The following is a 20,303-nucleotide window of genomic DNA, read 5'->3' on the forward strand; positions in this document are numbered from 1 at the left end:
TAGGAATACCAAAGCACTGTCAAGCGCATACCGTAAGGCTCAATCGTCATTGCCAAAACGATTGGTGACTCCAAACGGCCCCACTGGATAGGTATTTCATCGCCGCAGCGGATGAGAACACTGTATCCGCGTGAGCTTAATCTTAGATCAGGTTAAACAGTCGAAAAGAGGGAAATTAATTTCATTCAGACCGTATATCCCAGAGCAAGCCTACTTAAAGTATGCATTAGGCGCGTGACCTAATTCCAGTATTTGTAAGCATGCATCACAAGGTTGGGATACACGACAGACAATTAAAGACATAATTGTCAAAATACAAATAAGGACAAAGCACACAAAAAGCCGCCCTCACCTGTGGTGTGAGTGCGCTGGTTTGCGGGACCCCAACTCCTGTACCCACTGCAGTGGGAACATTGGAGTCGACCCAGATTGACCACCGTGCAAGGTCAGACGCCTGAGGAGTTCGGAATTGCGCTGGGCACACCCCTTAGGTGCCCGCTTGCGCCGCGATCCGCGGGCCAAGACGGTGCACACTCTCCACGACGGCATCAGCGACCTGTTTGAGGTAATGATTGGCAAAAACCGAGTCAGAACGCCAGTAACAACCTCGTAATATTCTGCGAACAGAGATATTCGAGTGTAGGGCAAATGTTGCCGCTAGCGCCCTGATCTCGTGCGGGTTTGACCCCGCTACCGGTAACCCCCGAGACCGGTACGCCAGATTGATGACAGAACGAAGCCACAACGCAATCGAGTTGCGAGTTATGTCAACCGTGCGATTAGGGTTACACGATATGAACAGACGGTCACGCCCTTGTCTACGTTCATTCGAAGCCTTAAGATAATACTTAAGGGCCCTAACCGGACACAGCGCTCTGTCCTCAGTATCAGCAGGATGTAAGATTTCTTTGAGTGATCTTACAGTTCGATTTGAGATCAAGCCGATAGCCGTACCGAATCGTGTTGACCACCCACGAGTCGTCGAACACTTGTTCCCAATTCTCCCAGTAAGTCTGGAGTCTGGCTCCCACTGGGGAAGGAGAGGGGGCCCTGACAGGTTGCGGCAGGCGCAACTGTCCAGGGACAAGTGACTCGGGTTCGCCTAAGGGCCAACCGAAGTTGGCGCTGTCGGCATACGAACCCCTCCAATGAGAGTCACCTGGAGGGGCCCTTGCCGTCCGTCGACGACTTGGGCTTCCCCCAGTTCCCCGTCTTCCCGCGAAAGGGCAGCTGATTGCCCATACTGGAGCCCTCAGGGCGGGGCTACTTCCCAGAGGAAGAAGAACCCGACCCCTTAGACCTACAGGCCGCAGCAGCCTGGGGCGCGCTCCGGTTAGGAGCGGCACCCAGGCGCCTATGCAGGGACCCAACAAGAGCAAGTGTGTGCCGAGAGTCCTCGGCAACGAACTCCAGGGAAGCATTTAAACTGAGCAGGCAGTTGTAAATGCGCTGGTCACGGTCCGTGGGAGAACCTTCGACCAGACGGGCCGCTGCAGCCAAGTAAGTGTCTCCGTGAGACATGGAGTGCCGAGCGAGGGCGTCCAGCTGGTGCAAGGTAGCTTGCGTTACCGTAGCAGCCGGTGGGGCACGGACACCCAACCGCTCAACATGGGCCTCCGCGGTAGGACCAGCCTCGGGAAAGGCAAGGTCATGTACCGGGAATAAACCCTTTCTCCACGACGTCGGAGGCAACGGGAGACCCCGACCGAAGGCCGCCGCGAAGGCGTTCTCCAAGGAAGGCTTGAAACCGCGCAGCAAGGTCGATGCGGGGAAAGCCGTGTCGGAAGACTCATCGTATACCTCGGAGGAACCCACAGTCGTGGATTCCCCGCGGTACCGGCCGGGGCATGTCCTCAAAGAGGTCATAAACCATGGCCACGCGGTCCTAAACCGATAGCGGGAGCAACGGTTCGGGGGAAGGACCCCGCGTCCGACCCCGCGGCCACCGAAGAGGCCGGGGACGGAACAGCCAGCAGCCTATCTTGGGATAAGGCCGCCAGCTTGGAGTCCACAAGTTTCGACAACAATGCGGCGACGGAATCCCCAGACAGCCCGAGGGCCGCAAGGGGATCCACCGCAGCCGAGGAGGTGGTACCCGAACGGGGACCCCGACCGGACGAACCGGCCACCACAGGGGTGGAGACGGACTGTACGTACAGCCGGTACCGCTCAAACTCCGCAGGCCCCAGACCTTCGCACAGGATGCACCGGGTGTCCCCGCAAGGAACCCTGCACCGCGGGCAACGATCGTGGGGATCCCGGGACGACAAAAACTTTCTGCACACCCCACAACTCCGAGGAGCAAGGGTAGAGGGGGTGGATACTGGGGACATATCCATGTCAGACATTGATTGTTTGCTATAAACAAAGAACAAAACATGGTTACAACGCACGCACCACAATGATTCACAAACGAACATTTTCACAAGAAAATAAACGAGCAATGTGAACATATAACATACACATATAACTTTTATTAAAGAAATAAGTTATGTTAACCCCCAAAACACACAAGAACAGGGGAAACGTAAAACACAACGTGCATACGCGAACCCCGCAAGTATATAGAAAAAAGGGCGGGAAAATTTTTTCGTTTGGCGGGAAAATTATAACCAAGCGTAGCTACCGCAACGACCCATAAAAGCACAGTTTATTAGAGAATAAACTATAATAAATATCACCAAATCTTCAAGGAACGCTTCAGCAGGAGAAAACACGTCTTGCTAAGCAGACGAAGGAGACAAGAGTGAAGGGTGTCACATGGCAGCTAGGTGGCTACGCACGTGCTGCATGAGGTAATTGAGATCTCTGTGGTAGATTTCGCTATAACAGCAGTTGTGGGAGACAACAGCCTCGGTATAACAGTGGTAACGTATTACTTAATGTAATTAGTTTGGCACTATAGTATGCGTCCCAATCAGAGGTAGCACTAATTCATTTTAGGCAATTGTGGTGCTTGCATTATACCGGATACCTGGCGGCCATATTTGTTTGATATTTCAAAAAAGTGGAACATGACAGCTAGACTATTCGAAAAAATAGAGCAACAAAGCTCAAAATAAGCACAAAAACTGACCCCTCATACATTTGTATGGTTCAATATGACTGAACCATGAACATGATGAAATTGAATATCAAAGTTATTCATAAACATCAGAAATCAGACATCAGCATTGAAAAATTACTCGAAACTTCAAGACCAAAAATGACATCATCGGATACATGTTTTGGGCCTACATTTCAACATATCTAATAAACATGTAGCATTTTTCTTTTTAACTCTGGTGTCTGTATAAGACATTTACTTATGAAAGCCTTCATTACAATTACTTGTGTGTGTGTGTCGGGGGGGGCCAAAACCCCATTAATTTAGCGAGACAGCTGAAAAACTTAGAAACCGTTACTAAGGAAGAAGCTCACGCGTACCCCCTTACCAAAGTGGCCGATGGTATCCGGTATGCTGCAATCTAGCCGCAAATGTCCTTACGGTGATATGTAAGAATGATTTTAATTAGTGGTATGGCTTAACTAGGCCATAATTAAAAAATGACAAATCTTTTTAAAATAACAGCAACTTCATCTTACTTCAGCCTCTCTGGCACTAGAGATGAACAATCAACAACATGACATTATATGTAGTAAAATGAAGAGGTGAAACGATACAGCAAGGTCATGATACGATACAAAGGTTACGATACCATGCACATCGTGATGTGCATATTTATGTCTAATCGAGTGGAAATGTCTTGGCCATAAATATTTCAGAGCAGGTTCAAAAGGAAAAGCTCGCTATAGATACATGTTAGTTGCAGCTATTTTTAGTCGTGAACTTAATTACAACACATCTTGTATTGATACAGAAAAAACGTATCATGTATCGTATCGGCGCATGAAAACTCACGATGCACCGATGTATCGTTTCACCTCTAGTAACATGAACACGCAAGAATTAAATGTTGAGAATGCAACAATATAATCATCTTTCAGTGCACACGTTTGATTTTCTTTCATTAGAAAAGGAATGATAAATCGGTCAAATGGCTTCAACATGTTCAACAGATGACATTAACAATCACTAACAAACAATATTCCATAATCACTGATAATTAAATGCATAAAATCAATAATATTCATATATTTCCAAAACTTCATACTGATTATCCATATCACGCCTCAATTATGACTGGCCCATACTAATCTGAAATCAGAATAATGACTGGTCAAGATCTGAAGTCAACCCTTTGATAGGTCAAAGTGTATCGGGATCAGCTTCACACTGTGGTATACAAACTTCTCCTGTGAGAATTCTTTTCAGTTTCTCCTGCTCGGTGTCTCCAAAGCCGATGATCTCCAGGTAAGTTGCCACAGAGCCATACCTGGTAAACATTGAAAAGAAATTGCATCAAAGTTGCAGTATTACAGCTTCCCGAGGCAAGGGAGTTAACTGACTGTAAAAGTCCGGTTTTACTTCAGCAATTTGATTAAAAACCTGAAAAGATTTGGAGAACATCTGTAGACTCCCATTTGACAGTACACATGCTCTGCAAATCCTGCAATCGACACGGCAGTCTCCAGGTTGTTTATTAACCGAATATCGATTCCGTTCTGCGATTTTGATTGGATAATGCATAGACTCATTAGTCCAGCCAAAATGTAACTCCATAATTCCGGCATAGTTTGGCAAGGGTGGAAGCTGGGCTTTTATAGTCCGTTAACTCCCTTGCCTCGGGAAGATGGCAGTACTATGAAGGGGATCATGATAGTTTTGTTTGTCTGTTTGTTGTTTAACACCTCACTCAGCAATAGTCCAGCAGTGTTCATTTCAGAGACTGGAAAAGCGGGGCCCAATTACCCCTGCCTTTCTAAGACTTGGGTACATTTGAGGAACCCAGGAGACACACATATATTTTTTGATAAAGACATAAAACTTTAAGAATGTTACCTTTGTCACTGTCAATCAGTGCCATTTCATGTATTCACATTATGTGACTTTTTTCACTTTTCAAGGAAGATCCGGGGTAGAATAGGTCTTCAGCAACCCATGCTTGCTGTAAAAGGCGCCTATGCTTCTCAAAAGAGGTGACTAACAGGATTGGGCGGCCAGGCTCGCTGACTTGGTTGATGCATGTCATCGTATCTCAATTGCGTAGATCAATGCTCATGATGTCAATCACTGGATTGCCTGGTCCAGACTCGATTATTTACACACCGCCATCATAATGCTGGAATATTGCTGAGTGCGGCGTTAAACAACAAACAAACAAAACAAATAATTCATTTTTCAAAGACAATTCATTTTTCAAAGACAGTTTATTCTCCCAGTCAGAGTAAAAGAATTACACTTTTTTAAGTTTGTTCAAGATAACTATTGTTAACCCAGTACATCAGCTGCAGGTTTTCAGACCAACAAACATCAATTAAAAATTGAATAATTTGGAATCTCCCCAGTGCTTTCTTTTCACCAATGCCAGTGTTCTGCCCAGAAACTGACCAAGTGGGGACAGGGACCCCTTCAGCATAAATACATCGTCTGATGTCATAAATATGAACAATTTGTTTGTGATCACTGCCATCAGCATGTCTCTTCAAGGTATTTGTCCTAAAATTAGACCGTAGCTTTGTTATTGAATTAGATTTCATGTGAATTATTCAAAGCTGACACGTTGTAGTATTTCTTTCTGAGTTACACTGCAAACAAGCGTAGTCACGTAGCCAGATTCGCTGAAAATTTCTACCTTTCTCAGTTTTTCTACCTTTCCACAGTCTGTCACCATGGTCACTCTCAGGTGAGTCATACACAACTTTCTGTGTATCACAACATAACATTATCAGAATTATGACTACCATATTAGTAAAAATGTGTAAACTCGATTCTGATTGGACCACTTGTGAGTTTCAGCCAATGAAAGTTGCTGATAGAAAATTGAGATGCATAAGGCCACAAAAATCACGACGTTTACATTCAATAATAGAAGCAGTTGTCTGAGAGAAGCAACTTGTTTTTGAGACAGTTGGTGACTCCAATAATTATCATATTTTAAAAGAACCATCTACATGAATGCGCTCGAGTGTGCATAAATATCATGCATCAATCAATAAATTACTGCAAGAATCCTGTGAGGCAGCTGCCCTGGCAGAACACTGGACGCCAAGATAAGTAACAGGGATACGAGATCGTAAAATGAAATCTTCAAGCAGATTGGGCTTTGTGATGTAAGGGAGATAACTCATTCTTGGAACCGATTATTCCAGCCAATCAAAACATGTGTTACATTGCAACAGTCAATTTATTCGGAACTTATAGCTAATCTTGTCATTAATGATGCTTACCAAACATGCTGAAGACTTTCAAGGTTACGATAAATGATTAATGTATTCCAATAGCTAAAACGATGAAACTTAGTGTTGAATTAAAGTCAATAGTTGACGATACAATCAAAAGCACATTTTAGTTCTTGGATATAATGTTGTGCATTAGGGGCACGGTGATATTTATTTTTGGGGGCATTAGTAATTTTGAAAATTTCTTAAATGAACACTATTTCAGCCATACGACAGCTGCCTGTAAATAACTGAGTCTAGACCACATAATCCAGTGATTGATATTATGAGCATGATCCATGACATCAGGGTGTTCTGACATGCCACCAACCAAGTCAGCGAGTCTCACCACACGTACATGAAGTTGCCTCTCATGACCACCATAGGCTACTAGGGATCTATTCTTATTACTTGCCCGTGAAGAGATCACCCCTTTAATAGACATACAGCTGTATTACACATTGTGTAATACCAAACACGTGCTTATGCACTCTCGGAACACGTTTCACAAATTTTGAAAGCTCTCAACATCCCTTGGCTTATTCAACGACATTGCGTGTGAAGATGATAGATCACTGAGAGGAGCTTATGCACACTCGATGACCCCAGCAACATTGTTGCTAGGTTGACGTCACATGGCATTGTTTCGCCTAAAGGATCTTGCAACAAAATTCCACAAATTACGTCATCGGGTATTGTGACGTGATTGTAAACTTTGAGGTGCAAGGCCCCATTCCACAAGGCGATCGTACGGGGTAGCGCGACGACAGTCGTTGGTCTAAGTTAAAGTATATGAATTGCGATAACCTTAACGCTACGATAATTTTGTGGAACGGACGCCTGAATTCTAAAGGTGGACTGTTGTCTGGTATTAAATTCATACGTTTCAACTTTTGACGTGTTTGAAGTATTACTGTGTTAAACTCAATTGGATTATGCCGTGGATCGTGTAGGTGTCAGCCTATTCACACTCAACAGTATAATTCTAAAAACGTATTAAATGGCCAGTAATAAATAAAATACTAAACTCGCTCCCGTGTAAAACCAATTTTATGAAACTCGTGAATAGTTATGGTATCTGACTCGCTTTCGCTCGTCAGATACCACAACTATTCACTCGTTTCATAAAATTGGTATTACACGGGAGCTCGTTTAGTATTCTATTCTTATCCGGAATCCCCACAGAGTGTCAGTGATCGACACAGATGTGCATCATGCTCTTACTTGTGTTCAATGTAGTTGAGCAGCTGCAGCATGGTGTCGGCCCTGGCGGTCAGGAAGTCTTCACTCATGTGGTACCTCTCCACAATCTCCTTGTTCATCCTCTCACGCATGGGAATCACCCCGGTCTACACAACAAAACTACTCATTAAACCAGCAAATCTGGACTTAAAATTGACAAATCTTTTTAAAATCAGATACCGTATTCGACGTAATAAGCGCCCCGCTCTAATAAGCGCCCATGTCGACATTGGCTAAGATATTGGCTAGTGAACAATCCCAATTAGCACCCCTTCCGATTGATCAATGTACACAAGACTTATTTATTCGCGTAAAATACACACTCGTGTGTTATATGCACCCTTAATTATGGGCATTTAATTCTGGAAAAATATATCTGCCGTACATAAACATTTCAGGCTGTCAGCATAAACCACGAAATTTATCTTTCAACTCTGTTTTTTTTAACAAAATAACATTCTAATAAGAGCCCCCTATTTCTAATTTTGAGACCGCCCTGGGCGCTTATTACGTCGAATACGGTAATAGTTCTCGCTATTGCTGAGAAAACATCTGAGAAAATCCCATTACAGGTCATGTCAGAACAATATCAGGGAACATTCATCGACCAAAGAAATGACTGACAAGAAGTCAAAATTAGCCAATAAGAAAGCAGTTTTCTTGAGCTGTAAGCATGGTAAGCCACTGGTTTCAAACTGGCGACTTTCATTCTATAGAACACTTTAAAAACGTGGCCCTGATTGTATGGCAGTACTTCCAACGGGCTATGTGAAGTCTCTTCCGTTCCAAATGTTTATCCCATTGAAGCGAGAGACAGACAATAACTGGGACGGAGTCAGTCATAGAGCCCCATAACTGTCGTTCAGAATACCCTGTGTTAACCTTTTCAAGGTAGCATGATAAGAAAACTCATTCAAAGTGTAACTGATCTGGTAAACGCGCTCTGATTGGTCAGATGAATGGTCATTTTGACAGGACCTGTGAAGCATTGTCCTCAGATCTTTGTTTAGCAGAAGCAAGGATCTGATTTTAATGAGATTGAAAGTGAAGTTGGTTGGTTTGTCGTTTAATGTCGCATCCAGCAATAATCAAGCTATATGACAACAGCCTGTAAATAATTAATTCTGGACCAGATAATCCAGTGATTGATATTGTTAGCGGAGATCCACATCATCAGGGTACGATGAAACTCTATCAACCATTTACCGAGCCTAACTACCCAAACCATGTTACGACCAGGATAGGTTGCTAGGGATCTCTTCTAACCCGGACTCGATCCCCACAGGGTTGAAGTCATGTGAGTGGCTACTGCTTAATCATGCAGTGAGCAATATTCCATCATCATCATCATCATCATCATCATACGTGATAACTGGTCACTAGCCATTAGTGTTCACTGAACTTTGAAGACAGTCACTATATATAAGCAACAAACAGAATGACTGTATCTAACTCTACAGCGGCTACTGACCTCGGACTTGGCATATTCTTCAGCAATTTCCTGTTTGGATTTGCCGTTACAGGAAAGGATAAGTGCAGAGACAATTCCAGTACGATCTTTCCCATGAGCACAGTTGATGAGGATGGGAAAGTTGGCTTCATCACACATTAACTTCAGAGCTGAAACAACATTCTTAGGTAACATTACCATGCATCATGTCCATCCAAACTTAACATTTTCCAAAGTATTTTGAAAGGAACCATGCACCTAAAACTACTATCATTACGATTTATTACAAAGAAAAGATGAATGATAGCAAACCAATTATGATGTTATTAAGATGAAGTGTAAAGTTTGAAATGCCGTTAAATTTAAAAATAACTCTATTTTTTAAAAATATTTTTTGGTGTGGATGCTCTTTAAGGTAATTGTCTGTAACAGATATATTACCTGCACATATACTCCTCTGACTGAGGTCTACCATATCCTTGTACTGCCCTATTATTCCAGTGCAATTAAGTACATTGCTCACAAAAAATCTTACAAAGTGTTTGTAGCCTGTATTGAACACGAAATCATAAAGAAGGAACAGTATGGAGTACAGTTTCTTGTACCAAGGTGCGCGATTCAGGATTGTCCATACATAACTGCCAGCGAAGAAATCAAGAAGAAAATGTGGTTGTTTGTACTTTGAACTTCTGATATCTCTCATTGTCAGCTGTACACTCTTGTTCTTGTTGCAAGTTCTCTTTTCCAGAGGCACAAAGTTCACACATTCTTTCGGTTTATAATTCCTGCCACTACCGGTGGGAAGTTTAATGTGGTACAAATCAAAATCAGCATCCAAAGGTTTTGTTCCCGTAGCATTTGCATACTCTTTTCTTCCTCGAAAATCAATGATGCATTTAATCCCAAGTTCACGGAACTTCTGTAAGTCATTGGGTTCTAAAAGGTCCGGCCTCGATGACCGGTAAATAAGTCCAGTCGGTCGCCTACAGTTGGCATAATTTGTGCTACACAGTACCCTCAAATTGGGTAGCGAAGGTAGATGGGGAACTGTCAAAGGTCTCACTTCACTGGAGGCATCCATGTTGCTGCCTCGGAGTAAAATAACAGGTGGTCTTTATTGGTCGATATTAAAACCCGGCTTGGATACTCTACCCCTAACAACAACTGTTAAAAGCCTGACAATTTCTTTATGCCAAGTTATCCAGCGGTTACCCAAAGACGTATATACAATCTATATACGTCTTTGGGTCACCCTCAACTCAAAATAAAGAAAAAAGTTTCATATTTCACAATTCAGTATCACGTAAAGAAACATAACATTCATGTTAAAATACAATTAACCTATTTGCATGATTTAAGTGCGATGGGATACTACTACGTACGCCGTACAACATATTTACTGACATAGATCTCTAAATTAATCTTTGATACCAAACTATTTTAGTGAATGTTGTTGTTTTACACCACATTTAGTCTGACCAAACAAACCAGTGATTGATGTAATGAACAACGTTCCAGGCCGTCTGAGTATACTGACAGCCTGACCACCCGATCCTACTTAAACGCCATTCTAAACAAGCTGCTGATCAATTCTAACCCGATGCAGAGTGAATTTAGCTTTAGCAATGAGGCATCTCTTTCATGTAGAGCACCCTTGTGGGTAATCGATCCTCTATAATAAGCTCACGTTAACGGTTTAACCGCTAGCTTCATAGTCTCACACCGCCGGGCTTGGTTGCAGAGATATAATAACTATAATAGCTATAATATGTTTTATCATCCAAAACTGGCTCCCACAGGAGATATCGCTTGGATGAGATCAAGCGATATCTACACTGTAGATATCTCTGCAATGAAATTACATCACAATGCTTTGCAGACCATTGTGACATCACTGGTTACCATGACGTCACAATCAAATGACATCACTAATGGCTCTGCTACTGAAGCTGTTAGCAGTACTTTTTTCACTGAAGACACTGCTAATTACTGTCTCCAAATTGAAAAAGTTGGAAGAATGATGTTGGATGATAAATAAAATCTCACCCTCTTGTCTTTTGACTTCAAATATATCAACACTCGTTGATAAAAGTGGCAAAAATCCTCGGCAAGCCTCGGAATTTTTCCACTTTTATCAACTCGTATTGATATATTTGATATCAAAAGACACTCGGGTGAGATTCTCTATATATATGACAACTATACTCACCGCCAAAAGAAACGCGAATTATCACGGACACATATAGAGAGGTATGTCCGACTTTTCCAATGTGTACCAATTAATGACAAAACTAACAATCAGTCAAGTGTTACCACAGAGTGTCTTTATTCTTATTACGATATGCTGCATGTGATTTCCAGACTTAACACGCTCATCCTGCACGAGACAAATGGTGCATCTGGAGTCATGGATCTATATGGGGCGGTCGGGTAGCCTAGTGGTTAAAGCGTTCGCCCGTCACGCCGAAGACCCAGGTTCGAATCCCGACATGGGTACAATGTGTGAAGCCCATTTCTGGTGTCCCCCGCCGTGATATTGCTGGAATATTGCTAAAAGCTGCGTAAAACCATACTCACTCACTCATGGATCTATGACATCACATGTGATGCGTTCGTCAGCGTCGATTCACACAACATACCAGTATGTTCGTTTGTGCAACGAACAAATCTAATATCTCTTGAATATGAATAATTCTTCATATATTAACATGTATGACATTCGTGTTTCTTTTGGTGGTGAGTATAGATATATACTAGAAATCTTTTGATGAGGTAAAATATTTGGCTGTAGATATATAAAATTATTCTAATGTCTGGAAAGGTTCGGTAGCGTTGATTTCAATAAGTCAACTTTATCTATCTAAAATTAGATTAGTTATATATCTAGAATTCATAGGATGCAGTGACCAGTTTGACATAGCAGTGCTAAATCTATTTAGCACCATCTAGTCTTCCATTCTTTTCTTCATGTATATATGCTTTGATATTCTTGGGTGGGTCTAGAATCTTTTATTAATTATAAGGTCGGACAGTGAGCCAAAAAAATGTTATTACTGAATTCCCTGAAAAAAATGTGTTAGATATGAGTAGATATAAAAAACTGGACAGTCCGTCTCCATGGAGATCCGTACCTTCATCCAAATCAACATCGTGAGTGAAATGTGAATTGAATGTTCGAAATTTATAATGATTGGTGTTTATTGAATTAGAAGTGTTCAAGATGTTGAATGTGCGTAAATAGTACTATGAATAAAATGCTAAATATTGCTATGAAAATGTCTATTAAAGTGTATCAGATTAAGAGTGCTCAAAATGTATGCTAGAGTATGTAAATTTAGTGCTTGAATAAATGTTTATTGATATATATTATGGGGTCGTTTTCGTGGTCTATATGCATGGCTATCGCAATCCGGCCAGTCTCGGACATCTTGCTATGATATCGACTTGTTATAAATCCAACAACTCTGAAAATAAATGGGCTCTCCACATTTGTGTACGCGTCATCCAGATTTGTTAACGCGTCATCCAAATTTGTTATCGAGTCATCCAAATTAAGTACGAATGCTCCAATCAGGCACGGACCGAACGGGAATTTTAGGTGCGGGTTGACCATTTTCGGTGGGTACGATTCTCCGAGGGAACGAATCGCCTAGTATCCGAAATAAAAATTGTATGTCCCGAAACAGTGAACAAAAATTATGTCATCAACAAAAATCTAAGGTGCCACAATTTTAGGACGAGATTTACGGGTATTTGTGGTACCATGCAGCCAGTATCGTTACCCTATGCTAAAAAGCACATTCTTTGACATCAACTACCTCATATAACCATTGACTAAAACTAGAAACATGTTAGTGCTGTTATTACAACGGAGCTGCGATGAGACTGGCCTTTGTGATACATGCACTACGTGTACTTGAGATTGCAATACAGTTTTAAATAATTTTGATGTAGTTGCTTGAGTTCTAGAACCATCATCTTTAAATGACGGAAATATGTTTGTGCTCGTGCGTAAATGGAAGGCGGTATTTGTTCCTATACCGGTAGAAGTTCTGTGTCTCAAAATATTGAAATACTAGTTATTAGGAAACTAGTCTACGTCTAAACTTGTAGGGAAGGGAGACAACACATACAGGTCAAAACATCAGCTGAAGAAATATTGAAAATGACAGATGAAGACGATTCTTCCGTTGAGGAAATTATTTCAATACGAGAAATCGCACCAAGGCCTGTTCCAAGGGCGAAGCATCCTTTCATCACGCATGTCAGGGAAGGATACGAACAGTCTCACACAGACTCCATGCGCCGACAGCCAGGTGCCCGCTCCTTGCCGTCATCACCTCACACAGGTGTCAATCACATCTCGGTGCGTACCTGTGTGGGGAGTCCACATTTTTGTTAAACTGGGTTTTACAGGTTTTCATTTTGTTTGTGGCTAATATTATCAATGATGTCGTAATTTAGTACTTTAGTTTTTGCCGCGGGCAGTTTACAGCACATTTTGGTTTTAATGTAAATTAACGTTGTGTTAATTTGAAAAATTAACCTTAAAGGGGCACTGATCTAACGCAATTCCCCGGACTGGTTGTTGCCTTTGTTATTGTTTTTTCCCCCATGAGTACCCGGATGATACGCAACGCAATTGAGCGTGACCAGAGACTGGGCTACCGTCTGCAGTGACAGCTAAATAAACTTGGAGGTTGGAGGCAATATTTGCTTTACGCATTTTTGCATAAACACTGATTGGTTAACTGTGATCTATAAAGATTTCGACAAAGGGCGCATGCTAATTAATTTCTTCAGCCTAAACAAACAGACAAAATGAACGGCGGAGCTCATCGGATGTCGTCATTTGGAAATACCCCTGATGGTTATGGTTTAATACTAAAAAAAGTATCCATGCAGTGAAAGCATTTTCGGATTCCGGCTTGCGTCGATAATACGATTACTACTCCACGTTTTCTCGTATAACCCTACACTTGTGTATTTGTCGTCATTTACTTGATGCTCAGTTAATTAATTTATTACAGGTACAATTAGTGGTAGCACCACTTAGATTACCTGACAAAGGTTCCCATTTGGCATTTATTGTGTCTGGGGTAATTATTCAATCTAAATCCAGGTTTGAAGTGAGGTGAAATGTGTGTTATGTAATATGCACGTGGCAGCCCAGCAAGAGATGAATGATCAGTTGATTTACTTTTTATGTAAATCAACGGATCGTTCCTAGTCATCAAAGGATTAACAGAAAATACGTTGATTGATTAATCACTGTTATCTTGCACAGTGGATATGTCAAGAGTGAGTGTTTACATGTCTAGGTTTACTAAAACAAAGGGAATACACTCATATCATGGCGTGAAGTGCCGATGTAAAAACAACATACTTTGTTCAAAGGGTTAACTGATAATACGTTGATTGATTGATCATTGTTATCTATCACTCAATGGATTTTTTAGGAACCGTGGACGTTTTGAAAATAGTTGTCACGTTGGCCTTCTCAGCAGACCATTGAGACTTGACACCAATGTAAAACACCTGAAACAATCCAAGTGATCAGTTGAGAAACGAACACGGGTTATAATATCCCGAAACGCTATACATCTTTTAAAATATTTGATTGTTACAGAGACACGTGACATCGAATAAGTTTCTTTGTACAGCTGCAGACGAGTGGGATATTGTTCCTTTTGTGTGGATATTCACGGATACATTCATCTAACAAGGAAGCTGCCTAAAATTTATACACATATATTTGGTAGGTTGTAATTATGATATATGCATTTTGTTTTCCTTCATTTGAACCGATTCGTTCTTGTTTCTCTACGTCTTGGTTGGGAAATTCTTCAATGCGCGATAGACGTTGCTTTCACAGGTCTTTTCCTTTGTAAGCGTGTATATATTACCGTCAATTTGTAAAATGTGATTCTCTCAGGCAATTTATAAAATGTGTAAATATTTCAGTCATTTTGACTAAAAAATCTTTCCAGATTGATTAAGAGGATCAAAAGGGCCTACAAACATCACAACAGATTATTATGTAGGATTAGAAGCCAAACAACATAGAAATGTACTTTTCAACGTAACATTTCCAGTCTTTCGGTGATGACATTAAACATCAAAATGTTTGGAATTCGTTATCATAATAATACAGATGGAAATGTTTTTCAGTCACTTTGTAAAATAACTGAATGTTTAGACGTTTAATAAATTTGTTACACATTTGACAGTAAAAAAATATACACACTATAAAAAAAGCAATGCTCAGGTGAAATATTTACTTTGTGTTGCAAGTCAAAATAGTGTAAACGAAAATCGCAAAATTACCAAGCAAGTGACTTATCAAAACTTCGTCACCATTACCGGTGCTACCCACAAAGATACCTACATTTCCTTATTACCTCGAAAACTGTATTTCATTTTGTTGATCAATGTGACCATACGCCCTTATTGCTACCAATAAAAGTGACTAATGCGCTTACGAATGGCGCAGCAGAGGTCGCGAACTAGTCTAGATTTCTGCTTTACATCCGGGTACTCACTGGGAAAAAACAATAACAAAGGCAACAACCAGTCCCGGGGAATTGCTTTAGATCAGTGCCCCTTTAACCATGCTAACACGCAAGCAGAAATTCGGATATTTTAGTAATCAAAAGAAAGGTGTATTTAATTGATTGATATGCAGGATATTTAAAAAAAATTTAATAACATTTGTTCACTGTGCTGTAGGATACAAACAATTTTATCATGCAATTTAATTGATCAATGTTAGAATTTAATGGGGTTGATTTCGTCCTTGGGGTATTGATGCTATATTAGGCTTGATAAAATACATTTATTTATTTCTCATGTCAGCCCTGCCCCAAATTTTTTCCCCATCCTAATTTCTAAAATATATTTGATCACTGTAAATATAGTACAGAAACAATTCTTCAGCTCACATGCACCATTAATACAAATGTATGTTCATGCTTGACCCACTCATAGTGTCCCGTTGTCCCTGCTGTGTTCCACAGTTGCGGAATAATTTGCAGAACTGCCCACTCCATGCAGAAATGTACTGTTGTTGCAGAAAATAACGTGTAAAAGTTGCATAGGTTTACTGAAACGAAAGTCATTAATTGAATTGTGCATTGTTTTAATTAATTAAATCATTCCAAATAATTATTTAAGGTGTTTGTTTTCTACAGAAAAAAACAGTTTACAAATGATCTTTTAAACATTTTACCTTTTGATAAATGGTTTAATTGAATCAGTTTCATTTGAAGTCAAGTTGACTTTTGTATCATTGCTTACCGAAAGCCAGAATACCAGATTCACTTCAATCAGCTGTTCTAGCCACAGATGTGTTTATAAACAAAATGTCTGCCACAAGTTAAACAGGTGCAAAACTACGGAATTCACGAAAACTAAGCCTTGGAGTTTGCAGAAATGTGTGCAGAATCAATAAAATTTTGGTTGCAGAATTTACAAAAATTGACCACAGAATTTTGATTTTAGGGCCGCAGATAAATCTGAGACTGATAGTATGTCAGAACTGCAGGAGAACATGGCTGGGGTCGCCATGACCTCAGGGCCTCATACTTTCATACTCGATCAGGCTGCAGTGGGCAGCACATTTGAATCCAGTTTACTTTTATAGATTTGTAATCGAAAATAAAATGAAATAAAAAAAGTCTTCCCTACCGACCAAGTCAGTTTTGAAAAATTTAAGAAACCAAACAAATTTTTCCTGTCCTTATGTGTATCTAGGGATGCCTAAATATTAAACTTTTTTATTAGGGTGATAAGGACATCAATTGATGATGAAATCCCCACTAATTCCCTTCTTGTCAATCTCAGTAACTTCTTCTTCAAATGCTGGGGTAGCGGGTTATACAAAACTTGCAAACTTCTATGTGACCGGCGTTGCTCTATGGCTGAAATAATGCTGACGCAACGTTAAAGTTTAATTTTTCTCATGCTATGTCACTTGCAGATTATTTATTTTTCAGCCACGAGACAATGTTGTAAAACTGGGGCAGTTTCCACCAATCATATCACTGAATGTTGGCGGAATGGTGTACCAGACACGACTCTCCACACTTTTGAAGTACTCGGACTCCATGCTAGCGGCCATGTTCAGTGGCCGTCACAAGGTCGACCAAGACAAAGATGGCCACTACTTCCTGGACACCAACGGTGCCGTGTTTGGCCACATTCTGGAATACCTCCGCTACGGGACAGTTCCGCCGTCCGACTTATCCACCGCTGTCTACAGAGATGCAGAGTACTATGGCCTACACTCCATGGTTGAAAAGCTACAGCTTCGACCTGAAATTGCTTCTATTATCGTCAAAGAATCCCATCGATCCCAGTTTCCAGGGTACCAAGATGCCAAGCATGACGTCATCCGAGCAGCAGTTGCTAATGCATCGATTAACAGAATCGGTGAAGTATTGGTATGTGCTTTCAGAACAGAGTTCAAGGCGAAAGTTCAGAACTTTAACCCCCTCCACGGATGCATCGTGGAATCAGCTCATGTTAGTATTGGGCCATGGGAAACACAAGCTGACGAAGAAGTGTTTATGAAATGTCTGGAAAATGATCTCATGGAGGATGGATTCAATGTCAAGCCACATGAGGGTAAACGGAAGTGTAAATATTACTATGGACAAACCTGTCAGAAATTTGTCTACAAGTTGCAAATCATATTTGATTGATATTAGATATCTTATATAATTTATTCAATACCACACACATTGTGCAGCCTTGTGGCATCTCACACCTAGATGTTCATGCTATTTGTTAGGCCAACCTTATTCTGTTACTTGAGTCATTGATCTGGTTGAATGGGTACCTCCGATTTGCAAGATATACTTGTCTGTTTTTATTTCTGGTTACTTTGGACAGACCATTTTTCTTTAAAATAGATTTGCCTAGTTTTTCATTACCATGCCAAGATGTTGGCGGAAATTATAATAAATAATGAACATTGTCTTAGTTGATATTATCAGTTTAATGTCCCGCAACATCCTCTTGAGACAGGTTATAAATACATATTTTTAAACATTCGAACAACTGGTTCGTGATATTTTCAATAATTTTATTTATGTGTCTATATTTGTGAACTTTAAGGTAGTGGTTCATCCATGATGCAATATTAAAATTGGTCGGACTGTTAAAATGGTTCTTTTCTATTGGGTAACGTAAAGTATCAAACACTTTCGACAGTCGATGATTCAAGTGATAGAACATGGTTGACTGTAACATGATTGTCAGTTTGATATGGACTGTCGCTACCGTTGTACTTGGCCAGTCACTTCCTCTGTAACATGGTCAACAATCAAACACAACAGCTTTATACTCATTGTGCATTGTGCATTGATTGACCTATGGTGCTGGGAGTAGTCACCATTGTTGTGTTGTGTTGTGATGTGTGACTGATGAACACGTGGAACACGTGGAACACATGAACACTTGGAACTCATGTTGAACTCTTGTAGTGCATATAGAACACTTAGACTTTAAAAAAAAATAAAAAATTTCTTTGGCAATGTTTTTTGAAAATATAGTGTGAGCAGGCGGTGAGGCGGTGTCCTTTTTTTCCCCGGTTGTTCAAACTAGTATGTAACCAAATAAACAGTTGTGTATCCAAATGTTCAAACTAGTAATACAAGTAGTATGTAACCAAATAAACTGTTGTGTATCCAAATAAACAGTTGTGTACAATCAACCCGGGAAAGGGCCTCTTTACATAAACATATTCCTTGATGAATAAAATACTGGAATACAATATTTGACTACCGTTGGACTATTTGAGGATATTTTAGAATTTTTTTTAAATGGAAATATAATGGAAATGTGTGGTGGACTTTATGATGATGCAGGCAGTGCCTGAGAACCAAGACTGTTTTTTAGCCTTTAGAGCTTGCTGAACATTTGAAATGCATGCTGAACAAATGGATGTGTAATCAGTATTAGCACCTCTCTTTCAGCTGTGTTATTGTCTCTGTAGTGTATGTACCCCCAGGAAGCATGTACAACAATACATGTATTCTGTATGTACAACAATGCATGTATTCTGTACGTACAACAATGCATGTATTCTGTACATATAACAATACATGTATTCTGTACGTACAACAATGCATGTATTCTGTACGTACAACAATGCATGTATTCTGTACATATAACAATACATGTATTCTGTACGTACAACAATGCATGTATTCTGTATGTACAACAATGCATGTATTCTGTACGTACAACAATGCATGTATTCTGTATGTACAACAATACATGTATTCTGTATGTACAACAATGCATGTATTCTGTACGTACAACAATGCATGTATTCTGTACGTATAACAATACATGTATTCTGTACGTACAACAATGCATGTATTCTGTACGTATAACAATGCATGTATTCTGTACGTACAACAATGCATGTATTCTGTACGTACAACAATGCATGTATTCTGTACGTATAACAATGCATGTATTCTGTACGTACAACAATGCATGTATTCTGTACGTACAACAATGCATGTATTCTGTACGTACAACAATGCATGTATTCTGTACGTACAACAATGCATGTATTCTGTACGTACAACAATGCATGTATTCTGTACGTACAACAATGCATGTATTCTGTACGTATAACAATACATGTATTCTGTACGTACAACAATGCATGTATTCTGTACGTATAACAATGCATGTATTCTGTATGTACAACAATGCATGTATTCTGTACGTACAACAATGCATGTATTCTGTACGTATAACAATGCATGTATTCTGTACGTACAACAATGCATGTATTCTGTACGTATAACAATGCATGTATTCTGTACGTACAACAATGCATGTATTCTGTACGTACAACAATGCATGTATTCTGTACGTATAACAATGCATGTACTCTGTACGTACAACAATACATGTATTCTGTACGTACAACAATACATGTATTCTGTAGGTACAACAATGCATGTATTCTGTACGTACAACAATGCATGTATTCTGTACGTACAACAATGCATGTATTCTGTACATATAACAATACATGTATTCTGTACGTACAACAATGCATGTATTCTGTACTTACAACAATGCATGTATTCTGTACGTATAACAATGCATGTATTCTGTACGTACAACAATGCATGTATTCTGTACGTACAACAATGCATGTATTCTGTACGTACAACAATGCATGTATTCTGTACGTATAACAATGCATGTATTCTGTACGTACAACAATGCATGTATTCTGTACGTACAACAATGCATGTATTCT

The 20,303-nt window shown here is 40.2% G+C and overlaps 2 protein-coding genes across 2 annotated transcripts; one reads left to right on the top strand and one right to left on the bottom strand.

Annotated features, from left to right (window-relative positions):
* Positions 1-2,816: 2,816 nt before the first annotated feature.
* LOC124119412 lies at positions 2,817-10,124 on the bottom strand. Its single transcript, XM_046481904.2, has 4 exons — positions 9,455-10,124; positions 9,035-9,183; positions 7,546-7,670; positions 2,817-4,376 (listed from the first exon to the last, which is right to left on the bottom strand). Exons 1-4 carry the CDS (start codon positions 10,092-10,094, stop codon positions 4,250-4,252), a joined length of 1,041 nt encoding a protein of 346 aa, XP_046337860.2. The 5' UTR covers positions 10,095-10,124; the 3' UTR covers positions 2,817-4,249.
* A 3,008-nt stretch (positions 10,125-13,132) lies between these two features.
* Positions 13,133-20,087, top strand: LOC124119411 (BTB/POZ domain-containing protein KCTD7-like). Its single transcript, XM_046481903.2, has 2 exons — positions 13,133-13,379; positions 17,008-20,087. Exons 1-2 carry the CDS (start codon positions 13,179-13,181, stop codon positions 17,713-17,715), a joined length of 909 nt encoding a protein of 302 aa, XP_046337859.2. The 5' UTR covers positions 13,133-13,178; the 3' UTR covers positions 17,716-20,087.
* Positions 20,088-20,303: the final 216 nt, after the last annotated feature.

This window comes from Haliotis rufescens, unplaced genomic scaffold (assembly GCF_023055435.1).
Source record: "Haliotis rufescens isolate VD_foot unplaced genomic scaffold, xgHalRufe1.0.p SCAF_21, whole genome shotgun sequence".
In the NCBI taxonomy this organism is placed as follows: domain Eukaryota; kingdom Metazoa; phylum Mollusca; class Gastropoda; order Lepetellida; family Haliotidae; genus Haliotis; species Haliotis rufescens.